At 35.3% G+C, this 27,391-nt stretch overlaps 1 protein-coding gene across 5 annotated transcripts in view; it reads right to left on the bottom strand.

Annotated features, from left to right (window-relative positions):
- EPHB1 (EPH receptor B1) overlaps positions 1-27,391 on the bottom strand; it is a 705,608-nt gene that overhangs the window by 201,797 nt on the left and 476,420 nt on the right. For all 5 annotated transcript variants that reach the window (XM_031959775.1, XM_031959773.1, XM_031959774.1 and 2 more), the window contains exon 4: positions 27,129-27,284. In XM_031959775.1, the coding sequence (XP_031815635.1) occupies positions 27,129-27,284 (156 nt within the window). The remainder of the gene's footprint in view (positions 1-27,128; positions 27,285-27,391) is intronic.

Genomic DNA, 27,391 nt, shown 5'->3' with positions numbered 1-27,391 from the left:
CTTCTTGCTTCTCCCATTCAGAGAAGCTAATTGTGAGAGAAAAGGAGTAGACAAACCTTTCCTGGAAGAGAAAATATCCTATATTCTTAGGATAGGAAAAATGTTTGAATACTTAAAACGAAAAATAACTCAAGTTCTAGCCAGGTACTAAGGACCAGTCAAGCAGTTTTACTTTAAGAACCAAAGGGGGTATGGTGATGTTAAGACCACTAAAGTCTATCAAAGTGGTATCTTTTATCACAGGATGTAAGTTAGTTTCAATTACCTCTGTAGTACAGCTTGTTCTGTGTTTTAACTTACAATGCCAGTTTTCTCTGCTTGGCTTCTACCCTTTGACCTTATATAATATATAACTTATACTCCAAAGCTAGAATGGAACCTCAGAAATCAACTTAATCAATTCCTATGTTAAAGATGAAGAAACTGAGGCATTGTCCAAGGACACACATACAGTAAGCTTCAGAGGCTAAATTAGAACCCACAACCTCAGATAACATAATCAGTGCTCTTTCCATAATACCACAAATATTTGGTGTCCAAAACCAGTCATCCCTCCAAACTAGGAAAACCTTATGTTGCTGTACTTCTGGGGTAAAGAGTTTAACTCTTTTCTGCTAGTTATTGATATTGTTGCTATATTAGATTAATTTCAATTTTCCTAATCCTGTAATTCTCATGCTTTTGGGTTAAACAATATGGAACTTTGGAAGTGTAGTATTGTCCAGGTAGATTGTCAATTGTGATAATTTTCAAAGATCTTTGGTTCAATGTGGTAACAGCCCATAATATTTTATGGGTCCCTTCTCCTCGATAAGACTTAAGCACATTTTATAAACTCTCAGATATGAGAAAACAATTTGAGAAATGCTCACCAGAGGAGAGAGTATTTGCTTTTGTGTTATTAATAATAAGGAGCATTTGAATAGAGCTCTAAAGTCTTCAAAATACTTGAGACTTATACTATCCCTATAATGTTATCAAGATGCTAAGATTTTTTTCTCCATTGACAGAAAGTGAGGAAATTGAGGCTGAGGACAGTTAAATGACTCATTTTTGGCCATATGGCTTGTGAGGGTCAGAGATAGTATTTGAATTCCAGGACTAGTACTTTCATAAAAAGGAGGTGGACCCCTGTTCAGGAATAGAGGTAAGTGCAGATGAGGGGCAACAGAATCCTAAGTTGATGCAATTAGGAATATATAAGAACTCCCAGGATGAAGGAGTTCAGGGCAGCAAAAACTCTCTTTTTGATATAGATATCATGGTCACTGGGCTCAAAAAAAAAAATAGATACTTTCCAACTAATATCATACAGTTAGTACTTGAAAAAATAAAGATAATGAAATATGAATCAAAAATTTCAGGTCTTATAGGAGAAAATTCCCAGTGGTAGAAGAAGATTGACCTCTTCTGGGACTATTACTTGGGTTTGAAATAGCATGGGGATCAAATCAGAAATGGAAGTCCCAAATGCTAATTGATTCAGGAGTCCCATGCAACTTATATATTAAAACTAGGTCACTTAGATGGAAATCACACCAATGGATTTTTAGTTATGTTGGGAGCAGATTCAACGAAAAAATAAGATTATCTGAGGTGGATGAGATAACAATAACTCACAGTTAAAAAGAAAGATAAACCATCTAACTTTTATTTTTGTTTCTATGTGATCAAAGAGAATGAACTCTGAGCCAAGTCCATATTTTGTTCAGGACAATATCAAGGCCCTTTCAAATGAGCTAAATCATTAGGGACTTGATTAGGTAACCTACCTTGGGGGAGTTTAAGAAGAAGCAAGAATAGATCATATCTTTGATATTTAAGTTGACGACTATTGTGGAGCTTTACATAGTTTCTTTATGCTTTGGGTGGTGATTTAAAGCCAGGTAAGCTTCCAACACTCCAAAAAGGCATTATTTGGATCCTTGAGAAAGTTTTTGTTGTAAGCATGTTACTAGATCTCCCCAGGATGCTTACTATTGAAAAAAATATGGTTAGAAAAACAGAGCATATATGAGTGTGTCTGTTTCTGTGTGTTTGTGCTAAAATCCCCAGAAGTAAATTGATGTTTTCCAAAATCATATAGAAATTAGCAGAATAAAGTTTCGAATATAATTCCTCTGTTTCCAAATATGTAATGGGCTGAAGCTGAGCAGATGCACTGAGGTCTGAGCACTTAAGGCTAATTATCAATTGGACAATAATCTATTAATATATGCTTGGAGAAAGAATGGCCCCGCCCACTCTCTGTGCAAATTTGATGTTTTGTATAGGAGACTGGATAGAGGATTAGGTGGGTGGAGTGAGAGAGGCAGAGTCACTGCTAGCCGGATTCGCTTTGCCACTGCTCTCACTTAGTATCTATCTCCATTCCCCTTCACCTGGACAAAAAATAAAGATCAAGGACTTTTGCTTATCCTGACTCCAGATGATTTTAAAATACCCTGGGTGCTAAACACGGTCATCACACAAATATAATGCTTTTAAAAAGTCACATATAGCCTTAGATATTCCTTTATTTGTATTCCAATTTGTATTCCAATAAATCAGTTCCAATAAATCAATCACAGAGCATACATCCAACAAGCTGAAAATGTTCTTCTAGTTCTACTGGCAACGTATGGATACCAACAGAGTATGTGAGTTATTATTCATCCTTCTCATCCCTGGGTTTCCATTTTGTTGTGACTGTGGTTAACAATTGGCTATAAATCTGTGTTTTGATAGTAAATGAGTCTATAATAATAAGGCCTAGGGGCAAGGCATATGAGATGACACATCAAGGCCCTCTCCAGGATGACAATTTTATGATCTTTTATGAAAAATGATCAAAAAGAATATTGAAGAAAACATTTATGTACTTTTTTTTCTTCTTTATGAAAAAAAAAAAACTAGAAACTTTCTTTTTCTGAATGTTCTCTGCTCATATAACATTTTGGAAGGCATAAATCAGAATAGGATCTAGGTAATAATAGGTGTGAAAAGACTGTGGGTCAAATTTTCATAGACTTCATCAGACTTTCCTTGGGAATCCACAGAAATGTCAATGTGAAATGTCACACACAACTACAAAAGAGATCTGTACTGCCAATCTCCCATGTATACATGGATGGCCCAATAAAAGTCAAGGCATGAATTTAAGTTGGATTTTTCAAGGAGTTTCTGAAATCATTCAATAGAAAGGGAAAGGGATAAGGGAAAAACAAAGAAAAATCTATGAAGTCTTCTCTAAAGAATTCTAGGTGCTTTTTCCTCCACGGTAACATTGGATAATTTTTTTAAATGAGAAGTTTTCTTCCCCCTGTATGAAGGAGAAATAGTCCAAAAAAATGTATACAAATAGCTTCATGAACCCTTGGCAAAACTGCTTTCTGTACTTGAAGTAAGAATGACCCATAAGAAGATAACTTTAAAAATACAGAATTGGAGGATTTCTTGCTTGAAGTATGCTTAAAAACAATCTATTTTAGTAACCTGCCAGCAATTTTACAAATAAAGAAACTAAGGCCCACATATTTTTGAAATCTGTAAAATGATTTTTTCCCCCAAAGACACACAGTAAATAGAAGAGCAAAATTTTGAATTTAGGTCCTATGTTCCCAAACATAGTGTTTTTCCCATTACAGATAGTTCTGGCCATTCTTCTTTGAAGAGGATGCTACTGGTTAGAGATCTTTATCTTTGTGAGACTATGAATACTCTCATATTCTAATGTATCTTTCATCTCCTTGATGGGGTTACTTTATGCAACAATATGGATGACAAATAATCCATGCCTTCATAGTTCTTGTCCAAGTCTTTCTATAAACCAACTGCAGGGAAACCACCCATCATGCTAGGAAATTTCTCTTAGGTCTCTTATCAATATGCAGATACTAATGAAGCATGTCAGCTATCAGTTATCCTTCACTCCTACTACTTTACCAGATCATTTTTTTGAATGTGTGTACATAAACTTCTTAGATGATGTCCTATATAATACTTTTTCTGAAGCCTTCCTTAAATGTATTGTGTTACATTCTGCAATTCTCTATTGTCCTTTTAAGAATCTTCAGTCAGTTATTTATAGACTGTACTATTCTAGGAATTGTTGTCATACAACATCACCACAAGATTATGTATTAAAAAGATGGACATTGTTTCAGAGAGAAGATTGGGGTCTCTAAAAAGAGCTTTACTGTTTCCTTAAGACACTTTTGCACATTCTTCTCTTGGCTAATTTTGAATCAAACTCAATGTCCATTTGTAGCATCTCAGATTTATGAACAGAATATCAAACTTTGTGACCCATCTGTCTAACTGCCAATCATAATTTGAATAATGGCCATTTTTCCCCCTTGTATGAACAGTTAAATTTAGCTCTTTGAATGAATATGGACTCATTCAGAAAGCTAGGTAATGTTTCAGGACTTGATATAATCATCACTATATTATTTGCAAACAAGAGCATTTGGAGGACCTTACTATCTATGAGGAATTGCAGTGAACACCTCTTCAAATTAGGTTCACTAGGCATCTTTCATGACAGGGACAAACTCCATTTATGAGCATATCTCTCAATTTTTTTGCCTCAATTGATTATCAGAAAGTGTAATGAAGTAATCTCTTTGGTTTCAAATAACATGTATGATTTATAATTTTGACATATACTTAGTGAACATTACTTTGGATGGTAGCCTTTAAAGTAATATCTTGTACTATAGAATCCAATATTTTTTAAAGTCAATGAAAAATATGCTTAATGCAATCTCGAATTTTCTATACCTTTTAGTCAGTTCTATAACTGTAAAGATGTGGTTTGCTGTAAGACATCTCTTTCAAAAGTCTGAATTTTCCCTTCCCATGACTTCATAAAGGATTTCTTCAATGAATGTTTAGATAACTACAATAAAAAAACTTAGATATGGAATGTAAGCATATGTCTTGGTAATTATCAATATTCTTATAATTATCTTTTTACAATAATAAAGCCTGAAATTTCACCTGTGTCTTTGGTATTTTTTTTTCTTTTAGATACTTTAACACTTGGTCCCTCAATGTGCTAGAAATTATGTTTCCTATAGAACATATATTCTTTGTATAAGTTTTATAATTGACCAATTTTCCTAGTTTTTCAATGCCATTTCTATTTTATCATACAACTACATATGATGGTTCTATGAGAGAGAAAATAGGGTGTTATAAAGATTTACAGATTTTTTTCAGTTTTTGGACCTCTCTTGCCATGGGTCTTTTCAATTTGTTTTTCCTTCCATTGGTTTGCAAGGTAATGCTGCTTATAATCTTCCATTGTTCTTTTCTATAATATTTCACCAATTATTTGATAGCCTAAACAAGGGATGAGTTGACTCTCTTGGCTGATATAAATCTCTGTCAAGTAGAACAAGTATTTGTTAAATGAGGTACATTTTAGAATTTTCTTGTCTCCATATTATAGTGACTTATTTATTAATTTTCTATAAGAATGATAATAGTCTGAGTTGATATCCATTCTTCCATCCATTTTAAAAAAATTTAATAGGTTGTAGAAATAGGTCAGATTGCATTTGTTTTAATTGAACACTACTTCAGTTCCCTATTTTTATTCTTCTATTTTTGTATTAGTTTTTATCTTTGTTCTCACAAGAAGGTGGTCTGATCACATACAGACAGATCATTTGGAATGACTTCCACATAAGTAACACATTGTTTACTGCCTGTGAAAATACAATCAATTTCATTTTGCTCTGCTATTTGGTGCTCACCAGGTCCAGTGCCTCCTAACTGTTTTTTTTTTCAAAATCTATGGAAGGACTAAAATTGTCATGCTAGGAGCACTTTCCACTTCCCATGCATGTGAAGACTGTCCAGTAGTTTTTAGCAATAGTGGCGTCTTCCTAAGTTCAGTGTTATTTGCAAACTTTCCTCTTTGCTTCACAGTCAAGCAAAAAAATCTTTGTTGGAAAAGAGCTCCCCTAACTCTGATGCTGTGCTCACCAGGCTGAATTGTCTGCTGCCATTGTTTCCCAGTCACCCATTGCCACATCATTTACAGCTCACTCTATAGCAGCTGCTTGATTACCCCACTGTCATCCATTCTTCCTGTGAACCCAGCCCAGTGGATCTGTGAAGCAGCAAGCATCATTTCCCTTCAATACCAGCAGACTGGCCACATGCCAGGGCCTTGTTGTTGATGATCCTGTCTCACTACATTAATGCTCAGGAGGGATCATCAGTGACACTGATGAAGCTGCTCCAAAAGTCAGACGTGGCATCCATTGCAGGGCCAAGTCCCACAGCAATAAAGAATATCAGAGAGTATGGTTATCATCCTATATATCTTCAATTTGGCACATTAGGGGAAACAGTGGGGGAGAGCCACTAGGATGTCATCGATGTCATTCAGCTTCAATGCTCTATCATTCAGATTTGTGAAGAGATTTTGGCCTTCTGATTTGAAGCCTTTGACATATATCTTAACTTTCCTGTGCTTCAGTTTCCTCATCTGTAAAATGAGGATGATATTTGTAATTATCTTCACAGGAATATTGTGACAAAATAATATATAAAATTTAAAGAACTATGTAAATTTAAGTTACTATTTTTTCCTAAATACTTATCACATTCTATTTTTAATGATAATTATGCATTTTGTGTATGTATATTATATATAAATTTGTGATAAATTATATATATATGTATATGTACCCTCTTCCTTTTCTTAGATTGTAAGCTCCTTGAGGGTAAAGTATGTAATTTATTTCATTTTTGTATAATAATCATCAATGAAAACTGATATATTTCTAAAAATAGGTAATTTTGGACCTGAGGAGTTTATGGAAGAGATAGGAAGAGAAGAGGGTAGATAAAATATAGGAGGGCTGTGATGGCAGGTGCCATGGAGCAGAAACATCATGGAAAAACTAGCATTCCCAAATGCTATGAAGAGCACTGAGGATCTTCAGGGAACACTGAAGAATTGCTATAAGCACCACAGAGCTATGAAGAACACCACATATCTATGGTAAGCATCAGAAATGGCAGGTGCTACAGGAAGCAGGGTGAAAGAAAGTGGTTACTAGGAGAATGCTTTTAAGTAGGAAGACAATCATCAAATTATTATGAGGAACAATTAAAGTCAGATTTCATCTGCCATGAGGGAAATTAGATACTGTGAGTGAGAAATGCCTTCCAGGGACATCAGGGCTAAGGGTTGAGGAACATGGTAAGAAATCAGGAATGAGCCCAGGCTAGTTCTTCTCTTGGCACAATAGTTGAGCACTTCATCAGAAGGCTAGTTAGGGAGTTCTGTGAGATGTCTAACTCTAAGAAAGGGTCTGTGAGAACAGCTGTACATTAGTTTTCCTGACTCTAATAAGCACCTAGAAAGACAAGGTTCCCTTGCAGATTCAGACACCACCGAAACCACATTCATCTATTTAAATAGGATTCCAGAATGGATATCATTATGATTATTTTAGTCACTCTTCCTTCAATAAAATTACAATATCAGATGCATTCTCTCTCCTCCTCCTCACCTCTCATTCCCTCCCATGCTGTGCTTTGAGTTGTTTTGTTGGTGAAATGTAGAGATGATATTACAGATTCAATTAAAACCTGTTCATTTATTTATTTCCCAGAATTGATGGTTATGTAGTATTTGAAGAGCCCAAAGGAGTTTGACCTCAGTCAATTATAATCGACACCACACTGAAGAAATTACATCAAAAAATCTATCATTAACCTTTATATATGTCTCAAAAATAGTTATTTTTAAATCAAATTGTGTTTTTAAAATTTTTGAGACAGTTTATCAAAATCGCATAAAATTTTTCTACTTCATTTTTCTCTAATTAAATTTACCTGTTCTATATGTGTTGTTTTTCAAAATAAAAATTTAAAACATCTATTTCTGGTTCAATTTGATCATTCTTTCAGCTTTATTACTATTCTTTTAATATGCCATGAAATTGTATGTGGTATAATGAATAGAGAATAGAACTCATATTTAAGAGAACTGAATTGAAATTCCATTTTTAACATTTCTTGGTTGTGTACTTCCTTTTCAGCTTCAATATTTCCCCTCTGTAAAATGTGTACAACAAAAATTACCTTATTTTATGGGATAGTTTTATAAGTCTTAAAACATTATGTAAATGGATAAATTAATATTTTCTTTTTAATATTGTATTGGAGCCAGCTAGATGGCACAGAATGCTAGACTCAAATCCTGCTTCAAACACCTTTGTGATCCTGGTCAAGTCACTTTACTCTCTTCTTACTTTCATTTCTTCATTAGTAAAATAGGGAGAATAATAGCACCTAATTCCAAGAGTTACTGTGAATATAAAATGAAATGACATTTTTGAAGTACTTTATAAACCTTAATTATAGCTATTGTGTTTATTTTAAATATATTTTACCATATTTAGAAGTAAAGACATGGTATCTTGGTGATGTTAAAGTTAAATTTGGTTTCCTAGGATGACCTCATAGCTAATTTTTAGTGAAATTTCAGTAGATATCCAAAAAAACTAAAACCCAAACCGAAACTGATATACAAATGCAATAAGGAACGGCTTGTTGCTCAGAGATTTTGGCCTTTTATCTATGTGAAAGATCAAGGGGAATATGTACCCTTACAGAGGGGTACTACTGAGATGAGATCTTAGGCAGAGGGGTCCAGAATCATTGCCAGAAGACCATAAGGTGAGGTGTGCAAATATGTGAGTGTGTGTGTGTGTGTGTGTGTGTATGTGTGTGTGTGTGTGTGTGTGTGTGTGTGTGTGAAAGAGAGAGAGAGAGAGAGAGAGAGAGAGTGTGTGTATGTGTGTGTATTTCTCTGTAGTACTGAATTAGCCAGAGAGAAAATGCTAATTTTCTGAGCAAGAAAGTTGAGAACAGGCCATCTCTTTTTTAATGTATTAAGGACTTTTCATAGGGTCTATCTGCAGGATGGCTCTTATTATTCTGCCTTGAAAAACCCAGAAGACCAGACTCACACATAGTCTTTGATATTATTCTAAATATATTGCACATAAAGAGTCCCTTTAGCAGGAAAGCCCTGCTTCAATGTCAAGATTACTTCTACATTCTGATCACAAACACGTTTCTCTGTGTGTGCTGTAGCCAAGCCTTGGAACAAACCACTGGCCATGGTGCTTATATAATTTAACTTTGTCCTACCCCATCCCATGATGCCCTTTAATTGCAAATAAATAAATACTAGTTCTAATCATTGATGAGGCTGAGCATGGGGAAAGAGATTGAAGGAGAGGAGGCAGTACTATTGTGACAGGCAGATGTCAGAACTAAGGACCAGTGTATGAGCCCCACCCTATGCTGGTTATTTGTACTTGCTCTCTTACACATATTGAATATTACATTAGAATATTGCAACACTGAGCATGTTGACAATTTCAATTAGAAGGGAAAAGGAGAGTTGTTTGGAGATACAAATGTAAATGCATAGAAAACCCACAAACCAACCAAAAATTTAAAAATAAACATAGAGAAGATGGAAATAAGAGATAACAGAATGTAGATATAAAAACATGATACCAGAATATAAATATAAAAGTCTGATTAGTCCTGTAAGAACAGTGTCAAGAGAGCTGAACCTCAACATGAGCTTAGACTAGTGAGGAAAGCAAAGGACAGCAAAAACTGATGGTTGTTTTTAGCTGTATTTACTGGGGGAAACAAGGATAAAATGAAGGGTCAGGCTCCTGCTCTGTGTAAATAGAACAATAACTGAAAAAGCAGAAGGCAGAGTTCTTCAACTGCTATTGCCTTTCTCTCTCCCTCTCTCTTTTTTACCAAGGAAAATGACCTATTCACAGAAAGAAATGGAAGAAAAATGCTTAGTGGAAATTTTGATTCTTATTGTAATTATTGTGACAGGGGATTATAAGAGAGCACTTGGCTGCCCTTGATGAGGTCATTACCTTTCACAAATGAACTACTTCCTCAGATACTAAAAGAATTGATGGGTTTGATAGTTGTCTCATTGTCAGTTATCTTGGAAAGATCGTGGAGAATATGAGATACTAGGGAACCAAAGAAGGACAAACACTGTCTTGATTTTTAAAATAAAATAATGACAAAAGAGGGAAATAGAATTTAAAACTATAGACCAGTTAACTTTTTATTCTGCCAAAATTCTTGGACTAATTTTTTTAGTATTATTCTCTTCAACCAACAAAAATTAACTTCTATCCCTACCAAATTCCCCTTTTTCCCAGTAAAGAAAGATGAAAAAACAAAATCTGTTACCAAAATGTATTATTAAAAGTCAAAGAGTGTTTCATCTTGCATTCTGAGACTTTTGACTTTCTATCAGGAAGTAAGCAGAATTTTTCCAAGTCCTATGGAATCATAGTTGTTTATTACACTGATCAGAACTCCTAAGCCTTTCAGAGTTGTTTCTCTTTATAATATTGTTGTAATTGTCTGATTTATTCTCCTGGTTCTATTTATTTCACTTTGCATCAGTTCATATAGGTCTTCCCAGGTTTCTTTGAACCCATGTAGGGTGGATTAATTAAAAAGAGAACAAACACCATGCTAAGAAGCTTTTAAAATACTGTCTTATTTGATCATCACAGCAATGAGGTGGGTATCATTTATCCTTATTTTATAACTGAGGAAACTGAAGCAGATACAAGCTAAGGAATTTTCCTGATCACACAGCTAATAAGTATCTGAGGTTTTGAATTCAAATCTGCCTGATTCCAAGCCCAGCACTCTATTTGGCTCCTGGTCCTGTTATCATATATATCCCATCAGGATAAGTTCTATTTTATTTACTAACATAGCACATATTCTAGAACTTCCAATATTTAAAAAATATTTTTGGTGATATTTAGTAGAGATTTTGAAAATATTTTGCAAAACTTTTTGAAAAAATGCACATAGAGGACCCCAAGGTAGCTAGGTATATATATAAAACTCTGAGGGATCAAATAGATCAATCTGTGGCCTTCGTAATTATATAAAATTGGGTTGGCAAGACAAATTCTTCAATGCTTTAGTAGAATCTGGAATTTTACCAGTATTTATACTCTCACTGCTGATAAAGACTACTATTATTAAACAACTTGGCAAACAGTTCATGAAAGTTTCTGTAGTGGAAAAAAGAATGCACCCTGAATTAAATATGGATGAGCTTCTCCAAACTTAAGCTGATCCTTGAATGACAGACAGACAGTACTTCTCCTGTCCATTCTCAAAGGCGGTTTGGAAGATATTTTGGAACTTTTCCTATACGCTCTTGGGAACTCAAATTAAGCTCCATGCCAAGATGATGCATAAAAGAACTTTGGTGGCAGTACAAGTTGATTTTGCACTAAATAAGGTCTATCAATCAACCAATCAATCAAGCAAACAAGCATAGATTGACATACTATCTATGTATGGACATACTAAAAACAATGAGATTCATCCAAAAGGAGAATGGACTACTTCAGAAATTAATAGATTTTTGTTACTGTAGCCCTTTAAGTAAAGACTGGATGATAACTTGCTGAAGATTCTGTAGACAAGATTCCTGTACAAATACAGGTTGGAAAGTTTGAAAGTCTTAAGAACTCTGACCAGTGCATTAACAAACCATGATTCTAAGATACTGATGAAGAAGCACACTACCTTGCTCCTGACAGAGAGGGGAGGAACATAAGCAACAGATGAGATCTGGAGTTTTGATTGGCAGCCCAGAGCCCTGAGCCAGGGGCCATCTTCTGGTCCCCAACACTTACTAGATTTGTGACCCTGGGCAAATCACTTAATTCTACCTCACTTTCCTCATCTATAAAATAAACTAGAGAACAAAATGGCAAACTATTCTATTTGCCAAGAAAACCGAAACCAAAAGGAGCTGAACAACAATGTGTACTTTAGAACATGATCAATGTGGTAATTTGTTTTGCTTGACTGTGCAATATTTGCTATAAGGATTTTGTTTTCCAGTTCCATTTGGAGAGGTAAGTGGAAAAGAGAAAAATATTAAATATATAAAATTTTATACATATGTATAATTCATATGTGCATATAGATATACCTATGCAACTATCTATATCTATATTTAAAACTTTAAAATAATGAGAGTTTGGGCAAGATGACCCCTGAAATTTTTTCCAACTCTGAAGAAGAAAGGAAATAAGAAAAGATAGGGAAAAGCTCTGCTTCGAGAAATTTTGCTCAAAGCCCTGGTGATAGTATATATGTCAGGAAAAGAACCCAGTTAATTTCTGTCTCCATTGCAGCTAGAATAAGGAGGAATGAGTTGAACTTATACCAGGAATATTCTTGGGGGAAAACATGGTAAAAGAGAGGGGAGAGATTCTTAAAAATAAGAGGATAAAGGTCATATTTTTTTCCTCTATGGGGGCTTAAAGGAGCAATATAAGGGATATGCCTTTGCTTCCCATTTTCCATCCTTATCCATCACACTTATCTGGAATCTTTTAATTAAGAACTTGCTTGCCATGAGACAGAGGATTGGACCACATGACCTCTGAGCATTCCTTTCAATCCTCTGTTTCTATGATTAAAATTGCTGACAGAGACCTATCGTATTTGAAGAAAAAATTTAAAAAAAAACTAGAAGAAAGCTAGCTACCTCTCCTGTGACACATCAATGCTTTTCCCATGTGGATGATGGAGAAAGGTTTCTGTGGTCAGAAATTTAACAAGGTAATTATTTTCACACCAGTCCTTCAGAATGGTTTTTCACAGACAGCAATTTTATAAGATATAATTATCTATTTTTACCTGCTTCATAAATTCCTCCTTTCCATTCTTTCCCCTAGTAAACTAGAAATTATTTAAGATTGGAGAAGTATGCAGTAATGCTTGGCTTAGCATTTTGCTGTGTATTTCCTCTCTGGCCTCCTAGTTGCATCCATTTCTGCTATTGACCGGGCCACGTTGGCCCTGCAATCTGAAGCTTCATAGGAAAGGAAGAATGTCTCACTTTTAGGAGCCAAAGAGCAGCTGCTGTTTCTAAGTCAAAACCAAATCTTGTCAGCAAACATTTTGGCTTAACAAGCCAGGCCTTCTTCCCAGAGGTGGGGGATGGGGCAGGGAAAAGAACATTGCCTGTGATTGATTTTAAAGATTGAGTCTTGAGAATTCTCCTTCTTACTGGGGATGCAGCTGTGCTGGAATAGAGAGGGCTCCAGACTCAGAGTAATTGTTCAAATCACAACTCTGATACTTAAATAGCTATAAAATAGGGATTCTTGCACCCTTTTATGACATGGACTCCTTTCTCAATCTAATGAAATCTATAGGCCCTTCTCAGAACAATGTTTTTAAAGGTATAAAAATCAATACATAAGATTACAAAGAAAACAATTCTATTGAAATACAATTAAAATATTTAAAAGATAAGTTCGTGGTCCCCAGGTTAAGATTCTTGCTTTATGAATATGGATAACAACATTATGAATATGACTCAGGGCGTCAATGCCCTTATTTGTACAAAAGGAACAATGATATTTGCATTCTCTCTCACCAGGTGCTTGTGAGTATAAAAGTGTGTTGTTTTTTTAAGCCAATGACTTTCTTCCAACTACAAAATATTCTGGCACTTTGCCATTGACCCAAGAGAATTAAATTTCAAAATACTCTCTCTCTCTCTCTCTCTCTCTCTCTCTCTCTCTCTCTCTCTCTCACTCTTTCATTTTCTCTCTCTTTTTACTCATTCACTTTTTCCTCAGATGAGATAATATTTCTAAAACAACAACAACAAAGAATTTGCTACAGTGCTTGACAACAAGTATGTACTATATAAACACTTATTTTCATTCCCTTCCCCTTCCCTATAGGAAAGTCAATCTTTCTTTCTTTCACTTTTTCTCTGTTTTTCTCACTGTCTTTTCCATGCTATGTATATTAAGCCAATTTTGTTGCTATTTTAGGATAGCCTTTTTCCTCTTCTGATGTAAGGATTCCAAGTCTAATATCTAACCTTCATGCTGGCACAGCCCTTCAGTGTCTCTGTCTCTGTCTGTCAGTCTGTGTCTTCTCTCTTTCTCTGTGTTTCTCTATCTCCATCTCTGTCTCTGTCTCTGTGAGTCTGTTTCTCTCTGTTTCTCTCTCTCTCTCTCTGTTTTTCTCTCTCTCTTCTCTCTCTCTCTTTCTCTCTTCTCTTTCTGTCTCTCTCTTTTTCTCTCTCTGTCTTTTTTGTCTCTGTCTCTCTGTTTCTCTTTCTCTGTCATTCTGTCTTTCTATTTCTCTGTCTCTCTCTCTGTGAATGTCTTTCTGTCTTTCTCTCCTCTGTCTCTATCTTGCTTGTCTATCTCCATCTCAAAGGAAGATTCCACTTTAGATTTGCTAGTTGGATTGTTATTTATCACAATATTAATGTTATATTAATGCTAAAACCCAGAAAAGAAGGTGACAAAAAAGAAAAAAAATTAAAGGTAACACTCTCTCTCCCAAAACTATCTTAGGGTATGGCAAATTAGAATCGAAGAATTTCAATGGCATCTGGTCTATCCTGGGCTTAAGCAAAAATATTTTCTTCAACATAAATGACAAGTGATTATCAGGCTTTGGTTAAATATCTCAACTGAGGGGGAACCCATTCTGTTTGTAACCAGTTCTAATAATTAGGAAACTGATTCTTATAATAGCAAAATTTGGCTCTACAATTTCTACTTTCAGGAGTTTTGTATAATAAGTTTCCATGGGACAGCCCTCCAAATACTTAAAGATTTCCACTATACTTTGGCTGGGTCATCATTTCTCCATGCTAAATGTTCCCATTTCCTTCAATCCATTATTACATGGCATAAATTTGAGACAAGGATGAGCAGGATGAGCAAGTAATACATACATGTGTGTATGTCTATGGTTTATCTATCTGAAATCATCATCCCATAAACCCTTCACAATTACCTCTTCTAAGCATACCTCTTCAGGTTGCAAGTTGCCATTTGTTGACTCTGTCCTTAATGCTTTTTAAAATATAATATATCTGTACAAAAATGTATAGGAGCAATAGGAGAAGCACTTTGTTATTTGAACTCAACTATCACCCCTACTTGCACAACCCCATACTATTATCATTTAATGCCTATTGCTGTATAACTACATGTTGGAACTATTCAAAATAGTAGTCTTGTTTAAAATAGATGTGTAATTCACAGGGATCCCTAGGTCCCTATTTCCCAAAAATGGGACAAAGGTGATTGGAATATATTTTTTGGGGGGAAGAAGGCAATTGGGTTAAGTTACTTATCTAGGATCATACAGCTCATAAGTTCCTGAGGCCATATTTGAATTGAGGTGTTTCTGAATCCAGGGCTGGTGTTCTATCCACTCTGGGACCAACTGTCCCTGGAATATACTTCTCTAGAGATCAAGATGGGCCCATTGACCTTCATCTTCCTAAGCTTGTCTATCTTTAATAATAGTAGACATGCATCCTGCCATCTAGGGGAGGGGGTGGAGGGTAAGAGGTGAAAAATTGGAACAAGAGGTTTGGCAATTGTTAATGCTGTAAAGTTATCCATGCATATAACCTGTAAATAAAAGGCTATTAAATTAAAAAAAAAATAATAGTAGACATGAGTAGCTTGTGCTATAGTGTAAAGTTCTAGACTTTGATTCGGAAAAGGTCTGGGTTCCAATTGTAGCTCTGACAATTGCTATTAGGAAGGTTGGATATGCATCATTTAATTTTTCTGAACTTAAGTTCCTCATAAAATGAGGAAGATAATATTTCTAGCTCCACTTCAAAGGACTGTGAGGATCAAATGAATTGCTGAATGTTTTATAATGTTTTATACTGAACACTTTATAAGTCTGGAATTGACACACAAATGTCAGTTATTGTCAGAAGAATAATCCAATGACTGCCCCCATTGCTACCATAGAAGTGAACTGGCCTAAGGAGAAAGTCAAGGAAAAGAGGCTTGTAGGAATGCTATGAGGAAGAGGAGATAGAAGACCTCATCATTGTATTCATGGGGCTTTAGAGATTATAAAACAGTTTGAAATACTAGAAAATTCCATTTGTAATATCAATTATCTCTACCATTTATTAGGATTGTACTGTGGTACAGTGAATTTGGAGACGAGTTTGGCTGTGCTATTTAGAGAGAGAGAGGAAGAGAGAGAGAGAGGGAGGGAGAGAGGGAGAGAGGAAGGAAGGAAGGAAAGAAGGAAGGAAGGAAAGAAGGAAGGAAGGAAGGGAAGGAAGAAAGAGAGAGAGAAGGAAAGAAAGAAAGAAGAAAAAATAGAGGGAGGGAGGGAGAGAAAAAATATGAAAGGAAGGAATGAACAAACAGATAGAGAAAGGGAAGAAATGAGGAAGATAGGAAGGAAGGAAAGAAGGAAGTGAAGGATGTAGAAAAGAAGGAATGAAGGGAGAGAGAGAAGAAATGAGAGGGAATAAAGGAAGGAAGGAAGGAAGGAAGAACAAAAGGAGAGGGGAAGGAAGATATAAGGTAAAGTATGTTATAACTATAGAATACTCTATAAATATAAGTTATTGTTATTCTTTTAACAGGTTATAGTCATATATATATATATATATATATATGACATTTTTTTTGTAAATTATAATAATTCTCCCCTATGGATATACACTGTAAATTAATAGATTTTTGTGTTACAATGACAAATGCTTAGGCATACACTGATAGTTATACATGATAACATTCACATAACATACTTGAAAAAAAAATAATCATTGTTTCTTAAACAATGGTGAACACCTTGAATTGTCCAAATGAAGCAGTAAATGTGCTAAGGGTAAATAAAGTTTGAACTTTTATCTCTAAAGGAGGACTTTGGTAAGGATCTGAAGGAGTAGTTTTTTACATTTATTCCTATTAAATTTCAAACCATTCAGTTTTATATTTTGTCATTCATGTTGACTTTAGATATAACAAATATGGTCTACAGGCCATAGTATTGGCTTAGAAATCAGTTTGATCTGGGTCTGAATCCTATCTTTGACACTTAAATATTTAACATAATCATAGGCAAGTGAAGCTCCACTTCACTTATCTCAATTTGTTTCACTATCTGTAAAAGAGTATAATCATAGCCATAGTACTTACCTCATAGATTCATCACAAAGTCAACATGAGATGATTCATTTTAAGTTTTCTGATAAAGATCCATTATTTGGATAGATAATTTGGATAGAAGTTAATATGAGTGTGAGTAAACCACAGAATGGATTTTCAGGAAGGCTAAGCTTTACATAGGTATCATCTTGCCAGAAAATTCCTAGAAGTAGACTTGGGGAAGTAAACAGTCTATTCATTACAACTTTAAAGTTTATTTTTTTAAGAAAAGAGATAATCAAGAATATAAACTCATTTTTAGAAATACTGTTGTATCCCTTATACCAATGACTTGCATACAGTAAATAGTTAATAAATGCAAGTTATGTAATATAGAACTTGACATCCAACCATCAGGAGTATATATGTATATTATGTGTGTGTGTGTGCATGTGCATGTGTGTGTGTGTTTTACAGGATATTTTACAGGATATTGTGTTCCTTTTGGTATTCTGAGTAGGGGTTTCGAAGAATAGTATGAACTTATGCAGTGCCTAATCGATGCACTTATTTCTGGCAAAGAAAAGTGCTAGGCAGAACAAATGTAAATAAATCCATTATTTTATTGCGTCTCATTATATATTTGATTTATTGCATGCCAGGGAAGTACTGTATGAAGGAGTCAATTTGTTGGCTTTTATAATCTCATTAGGGTTTCCTTTTAAAGCATTCTAATTGGAGGTGCCATCTGTTCTGTTTAAAAGCTGTTGTGTATCACCACAGTAAATAATTTTTCAGATAAAAGAAGTTTATCTTTAGATGTTTAGTAAGCTGACAATGTACTAAAAACACCCCATGCTGTGTATTATTTAATTTAACAGGTCAGACTTGGCATCATTGCATAGCCATCACTCACAGAGATTTTTGCCAAGCTAGTCATCTCATTGGATATTTATCAAACACCTATGGTGTACATAGGGTTCTGTTCGTTGCTGTAGAGAGTCAAGAAGAAACAGACCAGGCATTCTATGTCCTTTAGAAGCTTATAATCTACTTAGGGAGATAAGAAATACACATAAGAAACTATTAAAAACTGATATACAAAAGCAGGGACTCAAGGGTTATTGTGATACTACTCAAGTCAATAATTCAGTTTAACAAGTCTTTAAGTACTTTCTAAGGTGCCAGGATGGAGCAGCTAAGTAGCTTAGTAGACAGAGTACTGGATCTGGAGCCAGGAAAATCTGAATTCAAATCCAGCTTCAAATACTTACTTACTACCTGCATGAATCTAGTTAAGTAACTAAACCTCTGCCTTTTTCCCCTGGAAAAGAAACATGGCAAACTACTCCAGTATCTTTGCCAAGAGAACACCATGGACAGTGCAGTAAGATCCTCAGAGTCATAAAGAATCAACACAACTGGCAACAAGGTGCCACATACTATGCTATCTATCGAATATACAAAGATAGAAATGAAACTGCAATCGTGTATTGGAGAGGAACAACATACACAGAGTTAAATAGCTACAGAAGATTTATCAAATAAGATCAAAGTAATTTGGGGAAGTGTGATATTAGAGAACGGCCTCCTATCAGAGGGTGACCTGAATGGAGATATAAAGAAATGTAGGGATCCCAAGAAGCAGAGGGGATCACAGGGAACATTCCAAATGTGTGTCTTGGGAATAGGACTGGAATGGAAAATCATAGGATGTTTGAGCTGTCAGGGAAATTTAGAATCAGACCTCATGCAGGAAGTAGGCAAAGGATACAGCTAAGAGGCAATAAAGTGCATCCAAAGATTTCTTAGTAGAGTGAAAAGAACAGCGCATTTGGATTCAGGTGGACAAAGTGCTGGGTCTAGAGTCAGGAAGACCTGAGTTCAAATCTCGCCTTACACACTTACTAGCTATGTAACCCTGGACAAGTCACTTAACCCTGTCTTTCTCAGTTTCCTCATCTGTAAAATGAGCTGGAGAAGGAAATGGCAAACCACTCTGTTATCTCAGCTAGAGTAAACCATCTAGTTTCTAGAAAAAACTTCCTATTTTTATTCTCAAGGTGATAGTCAGGAAGTTGAAAGGAATCCTGAAAATTCTTTAAGGTTCTGGGCTGCAAAAGGGATCACAAAGCTTTGGTTCTAATGTGCATGATCTTATTGAGGAAATCCTTTGCTATCCTAGGGCTGCTAGCATTCTGAAAAAGAGTACAGAGTGCTCACTGCCTTCACCATTTCCCCCCAGTTAGTATTAGCACACTGAGTAGAGTCAGAAAGACCTGTTTGATTCAAAGGAACTGGAATGGAGAGCCTCTAGCAGTGGTGACTTTGCCCTCATTGGACATCTTCAAGCAGAGACAACCACTAGTCAGCAATCCTAGAATGTGATTAAGTTGAACTAGATGACTGCTCAGGTCTAATTCTTAAATTCCATATAATTCCATGCTCTGATACTTACCAGCTGGTAACTCTGAGAAAGTCATTCAATTTCTTAGCCTCAGTTTCCTCCTCTATGAAATGGGAATAACAATAGCACATACTTCACAAGTTTGTATGAAAAAGGGTTTGAATTAGGGAATTGAGAATCTTAAGACTCCTCCCTGGGAGGAGTCTTCCATTATGAAACTTTCCCCTGCTTATGACTTTGTCTCTTTAATTACTCTTGGAACTCTATCAGGTAGGACAATTTCTTTGCCCTGAAAGCTTCTCATGGGACTAAACAGAATTTGTCAAGGACACTGAAAACCCAAGTTATAACAAAGGCAAAGGGAAAAATCAAGATGGAAAAGAAAAGGAGTGCGAGAGAAGGGAAAGAAAGAGGAAAGAAAGGGAGTGAAATAGCAAAGGAGAAAGAAAGTGCTTCTGGATAAATACTTCACACATGAGAGCACATTCTACCTAAAGGCAAAGCCATTTCTTTGCCAAATATCTTTTCTCATAACTGTCTCATTAAGATGCATGAGAAACATTTTCATATCCTTACATATATCCAGCTTCTTTGAAAGAATAGACTCTTTACAATAGAAACAAATGGTATATTTAATTAAGTGCTAGATTTACAAATAACGATGAAGTCAGTAAGCTCCCATATTTCTTGGGCTAGTCAATTCTTTCATAGAACATTTTTATATAGAAGTTCCCCAAATGATCATGTCTCATGGACCTCTTTGGTGGTCTAGTAGAGTGTATGGACTCAATGAAGATGATGGTGGTGGTGATGATAGTGATGATAACCCATAAAGAATATTAACCCATAGAACACTCTGTTTGCAAAATGTTTTTTATATTTCATTTGAATACTATTTTGTGCATATATAGAATGTACATATATTATCTATATAAAGAAAAACAAAGGATAGCAATTATATTGAAATCATTACAATCTTTTTAAACTTTATAGATCCCAAGTTCAGAATCTCAGTTTAGTCCTCATCTATAAAAAAGGGGTTCTTAGTAGTAACTACTTCATTGAGAATCAAATGAGAGAATATATGTAAAATATTGTGCAAACCTTAAAGTTTTATAAATACTAGCTATTGATTTATAGGACCCTTTGTTTAAGTCACACAGACTAAAAAAGAATAGGTAGGATTTGAAACTAGGTCTTTGGACTACAAGTTCAATACTGATTTTACATTAACACATTTCTAAGCAAACATTCCCATTGCTGCCTCACTAGACTAGTATGCACTTCTGACCTGTTCTGGTTTCTGGGAGATGACATTATCTCTAACCAAGGAAGTGTGTGAAGTGGAAAAAAAGAACAGCACAGTGGCAATAGAGACATTCCTTGCACTGATTTTACTCCAGTTGTCAGTTTACATGGGCCATCTGTCTGTCCTTCTTTTGATTCAATAGAGATTGGATTTATTGCAGGAAACTGAATGTATAAATTTCCTCACCTAGCATTCAATTAATCAGTCAATCACAATAGATTTATTGAGCACTTTCTCTGGGCTAGGCAGAAAGCTAGTCTTTATGAAGGAGACAAAGAAGTGCAAGGTATGATCCCTGCTCATAGGTTGATAATTTACTTGGAGCAACATGACTAAGACTCATGAAATCATCAGAGAAAAAATTAAATTATAAGTGACAATGGGGAATGCAATGGGAGTTTGGAAAATGGGGAAATTGATGAGAGATGGAGCTTTTATGGAGATAGAACTTCAGCCTTCAAGAAATTGGAAGTATTTGGAGGGGTAGAGAAGAGAAATGAAGGATTTTCAGATAAAGAAATGGCAAAAGAAGAGGCATGGGGATGGGAATGAGCATGGAATGTATGTATAAATGGCATGCTCATCAAATTTGCAAAGGATACAATTGCTAATGAAGGGATACCTAATAGAGAAAGTCAAGATCCAAAAAGATTTCAGCAGATTACAGCCTTTAACTGAATCTAATAAGATGAGGACCAATAGAGAGAAATATCAAATCTTGTCCTCCCATTCAAAAGCAAAAACACCTTCCTCCAAAAAAGCTTCACAAGTTCTACATAATGGAAGCAAGATTAAGACAGTTCCAATGTTTTTTAATGAGATGTCCAATGCAATGTTTGACCAATGCAAGTTAACATTGTAATATAGCAACCAAAAAGAATAATGTAACCATGGGATGCATTAAGAGATACAAAGTTTCTAGGGCTAAGGCAGACATAATCTATTATATTGTCATCAGACCATATTTGAAAAATGTCTAGAAGAAACCAACCAAAGAACTAGTGATGAAGCATACTATCCACTTCCTGAGAAAGAATCAATATTGCTTGAATACAGACTCAAGCATGATATTTTTCACTTTTTTCTTTCATTATTTTTCTTTTATTTGAGTTTTCTCATTCATAATGACGAACATAGAAATGGTTTATATGATTGCACATGTATAACATATATCTAATTGTTTATCACATCAGGAGGGAGAAGGGAGGGATAAAATTTGGAAGTTGAAACTTTTATTTAAAAATATTATTTATTTAAAAGATAAAAGATTATAACTAAAAGATAGTTATAATAACACCACCTAGCATTTATATAGCACTTTAAAGTTTACATAGTATGTGATAAATATTATCTCATTTTATCCTCAAAACAACCCTGGGAAATAAATATTATTATTATCTCCATTTTATAGATGAGGAGCCTCAGATAGATAGGCTAAGTGACTTGTCCAGAATTACAGAGCTATTTACATGTTCAAGGTTGGATTTGATTTGAGGTTTTCCTAGGTTAGATTTGATGTGCAGTTTTCCTGACTCCAGGTCTAGTAAGTCTACTGAGTCACCCAGCTGACCCTAGGATGATAGGAATCCATACTGTATGCTATATAATGAGCAGGTGAAGGAAATAGTGATGTTTAATCTAAAGAAAGAAGATACAGGTCAGTGCCTAGAGTCATGATTACTGCCCACAGGTTTTGAAACATTTTTCAAATGGAAGAGACATTAGACTAGTTCTTTTGGAAGCCAGTGAACAGACCCAGACATGATGCGTATAACGTTCAAAGAATCAAATTTCAAATTGACATCCATAAAACCATCTAACAATGAGCTCTATCTCAAAGTAGAATGGACTGCTTCAAGAGAAACTGTGTTTCTCTCATTAGAGAATTCCAAGTAGGAATTATTTTAGTATATGGGTTGGACATAATTGTTGCAATGTTTTCCAAGTCTAATTTCTGTGATTCTCTGAAGTACTTTCCTTGAAGTCTAATACTAAAAGAGCAAATGTGGTAAGAAGAAGGCCAATAGGCAGGAAGATTAATGTTTGAAGGTCTTTGAGTGGATGGGTATGCTAAATGAAGAGGAAAGATGGCAGATGAAAAGCTGGTAGTCACAGGGTATCAAGTTAGGGATTATAGGAAGATAGAGACATAAACAGAGGCCACCGAGGTCATTGAGTTTAATATCTTTATGTTACAGGCAAGGAAAGTGTACTTCAGAGAACTTATGGAGCAGTGCCTTGTGATACTAAGTGATAATGACACAAACGACATCGGTGTACGATAACTGTGTGAATGAATTATGGTTCACACCAGGGAAATGTTTCAGGGTTCAAAAATAGGGATGCTCAGAAATAAGTAAAGAAATCTTCTTGATGATTTCCTATTAAAATATATTCATAGCTAGGAAATCTCACTTCATGGATAGCACAATAGTGGAAATATTAAGACAAGTTATATTCTTATCAACTATCATATATGTTAGAGGTAGTAATCTGGATCTATAAGCATCCGTGTTAGGGAAAACTGATGTTGATGACTAGGAAAGCTGAAAGAGAGCTTAAAGATAAAATCCAACTAGTCCTCTGCCACCAGTTTCTATCCTATTTTACACACAAGAAAAGTATAACCTGGAAAGACTACCAGTTATTTAATTTCCCATTACTGACAAAGTCTGAACAAGAAAACAGACCTCCTTAATCTTAGACCTATGTGCTTTCTAAACAGTCCCTGAGAAACCACATTTCTTAGCACTTTTGAGAGGTTACCATATAAATTTAATGAAATCCCATAGTGATGATACCCTTAGAAGAACTCCAAAGTGCCCCTGCATAAATATCTGGGGTTTCTTCCATCAATTTATTTATGCATGTTTAACTGTCCCCTTATGGATTAGCTCATTGACACAAAGGATAGTTATCTCATTCAAATTTATAGTAGAACAGGAAACCCTGAGTAGAGACACCATTAGTTTCTGTCTGTCTATGGATAGTATGAAATGATTGGGAAATTAGCCTGAGCTGGTTAGATTGCTAGATGAATGGTTACGGATTGGAAATGGCTATAGACCAAGTTATCTAGATTTTGATATGAGCATGTGGAGTTACTGTCGTTATTTTTGAGACTCAGCACTGAAAAGAAATAGTATTATTTCAATACATGATACGAATAGAGAAATATCTTTGGAGTTGAATAGATTGAGGTACTGTGAAATAAAGGCATTGTATGACTTGTTAACATAGATGTTGAAGTTATGAAGTAAGGGTTGTGGGGTGAGATAAAATAGAATGAGTGGATGTAAAAATTATCTAAGAAAGGAGAATTGGATCTTAGAGAACGAAATTTGAAATGGGCAAGAAAGATATATAGCATGAACTTCAAGTGGAGAGAAGTGGAGTGAATATAATAGAACAACCATACAGATTTGAAACTAGGGAATAAAGTAATTAGGAATGGGAAATACATACATACATATATGTATATATACATCATATATACCCCTACATATACACACATACACACATACACATAGTACATAAGGGAACACATTTTTCAGAGGAAAGCAGAAGTCAGCAAAGCAGATGGGTATAAGGAAGAAGAAAACTGGTTTAGAATAAGGGTGAATTTGCCCATTGTGGAACGGTGTTTCCATAGACCTTTTAAAAGACTAAATCTTCCAAAAAGTAGGTGACAAAATTTGAACTCTTGTAACAGGAGGAGTTTCCCATACCTCAGAACAAAATTTTATCATGTTTCCCGGGTCAAAAATATGATACAATGCTGTATTAGAAAATGGACCCAAGGAAGATCACAGGATGAAGCCAAGATAAAGAATACTTTAGTCACAAGTTGAAGGAGCCAAAAATGAGAATTTTGATTACCTATGTTCATGGAATCATACATAAAAATTAGAAAGGACCTCAGAAACCATCTAATATGTTATTTTTTCTAGTTCAGTCATTTTAATCATATCTTACTCTTTCATGGGATTTTCTTGGCAATAGTGGAATGATTTACCATTCCCTTGTCCATCATATTTTAAAGATGAGGAACCTGAGACAAACAGAATTAAGTGACGTGCTCAAGATCACATGGCTGGCAAATGTCTGAGGCTTGACTTGAATTTAGGGAGATGAATATTCCTGACTTCAGACCCAGTACTCTATGCACTATGGCACCACTTTACTGCCATCTGGTTAGGAACCTGAGGCTCAGAGATATTGATCAGGCTATTCAAAATCTTAAAGATAATAAGCATCAGAAATGAGATTTGCACTCAGATCCTTTGACTCCAGAGTTATTACCATCTACTATGTTCTAGTCTGCTCTAGTCTCTGGGAAAACTTTTGTACCTGCATAATTTACCAACTTACTAATGGACTTTCCACAGATGCTTTCCCAAACCTTTTCATCTCAGATTCCCAAATCTTTTCAAAGCTCCCCTTCCCTTTACCCCCATTTAAATCCATTCTTCATATTTCACTGAAAAAAAGATCATTCACTGAGAGCTCCCTCTTTTCTCTTTTTCATTTCATAACACTGAGATACCTTCTACTACTTTTTCCTTCTTCACTCTTGTCTCACATGAAAAGATGGTCCTTCTCCTTGCAATGTTAAGGAAAACCCCTCTAAAACCTCAAACAATCCCATTTTCTCCTATATATTCTCTTCTTTCATTCCTACTCGGTCACTTATCCTCAATATCTCCCTGTCTACTGGCTGATTTCTTCCTCCCTACAAACATACCCGTGACTTCTTTATTTTCAAAAAATTGTCTCACTAGATCAATCTAACTCTGCTAGCAATTGTCCCATAACTCTCCTCTGTTTTGCAGTTAAAGCCATTCCAATCTTGCCTCCACCTCCTTTCCTCTCACTCTCTTCTTACCTCTCTGTAGCCTGGCTACTGATTTCTCTCCCAAGTAACCAATGATCTCTTAATCACCTAATCCAATGGCTCTCAATTCTCAATCTTCTAGACTACTCTGTAGTCTTTGATATTCTGATTATCCTCTTCTCTTGAAAATCTTTTTCTCTCTAGGTTTTTATGATACAGCTTTCTCCTGGTTCTCTTCCTGTTTATATAATGACAGCTTCTTTTCTGACTCTTCTACTAAATTTTCATCCATATCATGTACACTAACATCCAATACTCGTTCATTGGGGAGGATATATGTATGTGTATGTGTACAAACATCCATATACACATATATGAATACATATATATGTATATATTCACATTTGTGTGTATTACAATATTTATACACGTGTATATGCATATATTTTTGTTCCAATGGGCAAGTGTTCCAAGCAGAAATGAGAATTAGAGTTCTTCTTTGAGTTTTCACAAGAAAACTAACTGGTAGAAAAATTAACACTAAGTAGACAACACAGAGATGATATTCTTAGACTGTTTGTCTATTTTTATCACCCAAACTATTTGTGGCCCCAGTTAGCACAGCATAGTTTTCGAAATCTGTTCATTTTGGGGACAACTCTTCCATGTCTCAGTTTTTCTCTCAGTTGTCCATGGGGGAAGAGAGGATCTAAACTAAACCACAAATGGACCAATGGCAATTTTTTCCTTCCAGTCAAACAACTGAATAACATTTGTCTCCTGATCATAGGCAGAAGTGCCTTCTATGAGTAAATTTAAAAAATCTAGCAGAATGCTCAGAAGAAGTGAGAAATTACAGTCCAGAGATTGTGGACCAAAATAATCTTGATCAGCCTCAAGTAGCCAAGAGAAGAATATAAAGTCTCAGTTGACTCAGCAAAAAAGGGCCTTTGAACAGATTTCTACCATGGTCTCCTCCACCTGTCACATACCTCCCTGCTATATTTGAAGTTTCAGCTGATTAAGTCCTGGAAAGCTTAAGATGAAGACCATCTTCTTGTAGCTCAAGAAAACCACATTCCATCTGACTTTATGTTACTTTTAAAAATTCCCCATCCATCATTCAATCAACAAATATTTATTAAAAACCTACAATATGCCAGGCACTGTAATAAATATCCTTAATAGACTAGTAACATATTTTGACAAGCCTGGACAATTAATCCTCTTTACCTCTCTTAAGGATCAAACAGTTCCCACTTATTTTTCTTATTGTATTTTTTCTTTCCTATATAGTTCCTTCCTGAATAGAATAGTTTCTCATTTAAGCAAAATATAATAGAGGGTGAGATTATGGGAATGAAGATGCGTGTTATTAATATAAATAAAATGTATCTTTTTTTCAGAAAAGTAGGAATAACTGTTTGGTTGCTTCTTTTGTTACTGTGAAAAGATTATGTAAGAAAAATATTTAAAACTCAGAAAATTGGGAGGGGGGTGGGTTAACTATTCCATTTTCTCCATATTGATGCAGCCAGAAAACAAAAGTCCATGCCAGCCAATACAGGTACTTACTGGTACAGGCCACCTCCGGTGGGTCAAAATCTGCCCGGTAATAGCCTGTGCGGCAGGTGCAGATGGGAGAGGCCTCTGAAGGAGAACGGCTATTGGATGGGCACTGCGAACAAACCCCCACTTCCTGATTCGCTTTGAACATTCCTGCTGGGCAAGCTGGAACATAATGAGATAAGAACAGATGAAAATTAATCACAAGAGAAATAATGTGGTTCTCTCATAGTAAAATCATAGGCTCTAAAGTTGCCATCCTTACACTGTCA

The sequence above is a fragment of the Sarcophilus harrisii genome, chromosome 3, assembly GCF_902635505.1.
Source record: "Sarcophilus harrisii chromosome 3, mSarHar1.11, whole genome shotgun sequence".
Lineage (NCBI taxonomy): Eukaryota > Metazoa > Chordata > Mammalia > Dasyuromorphia > Dasyuridae > Sarcophilus > Sarcophilus harrisii.
This window is presented reverse-complemented; position numbering and strand designations above follow the sequence as displayed.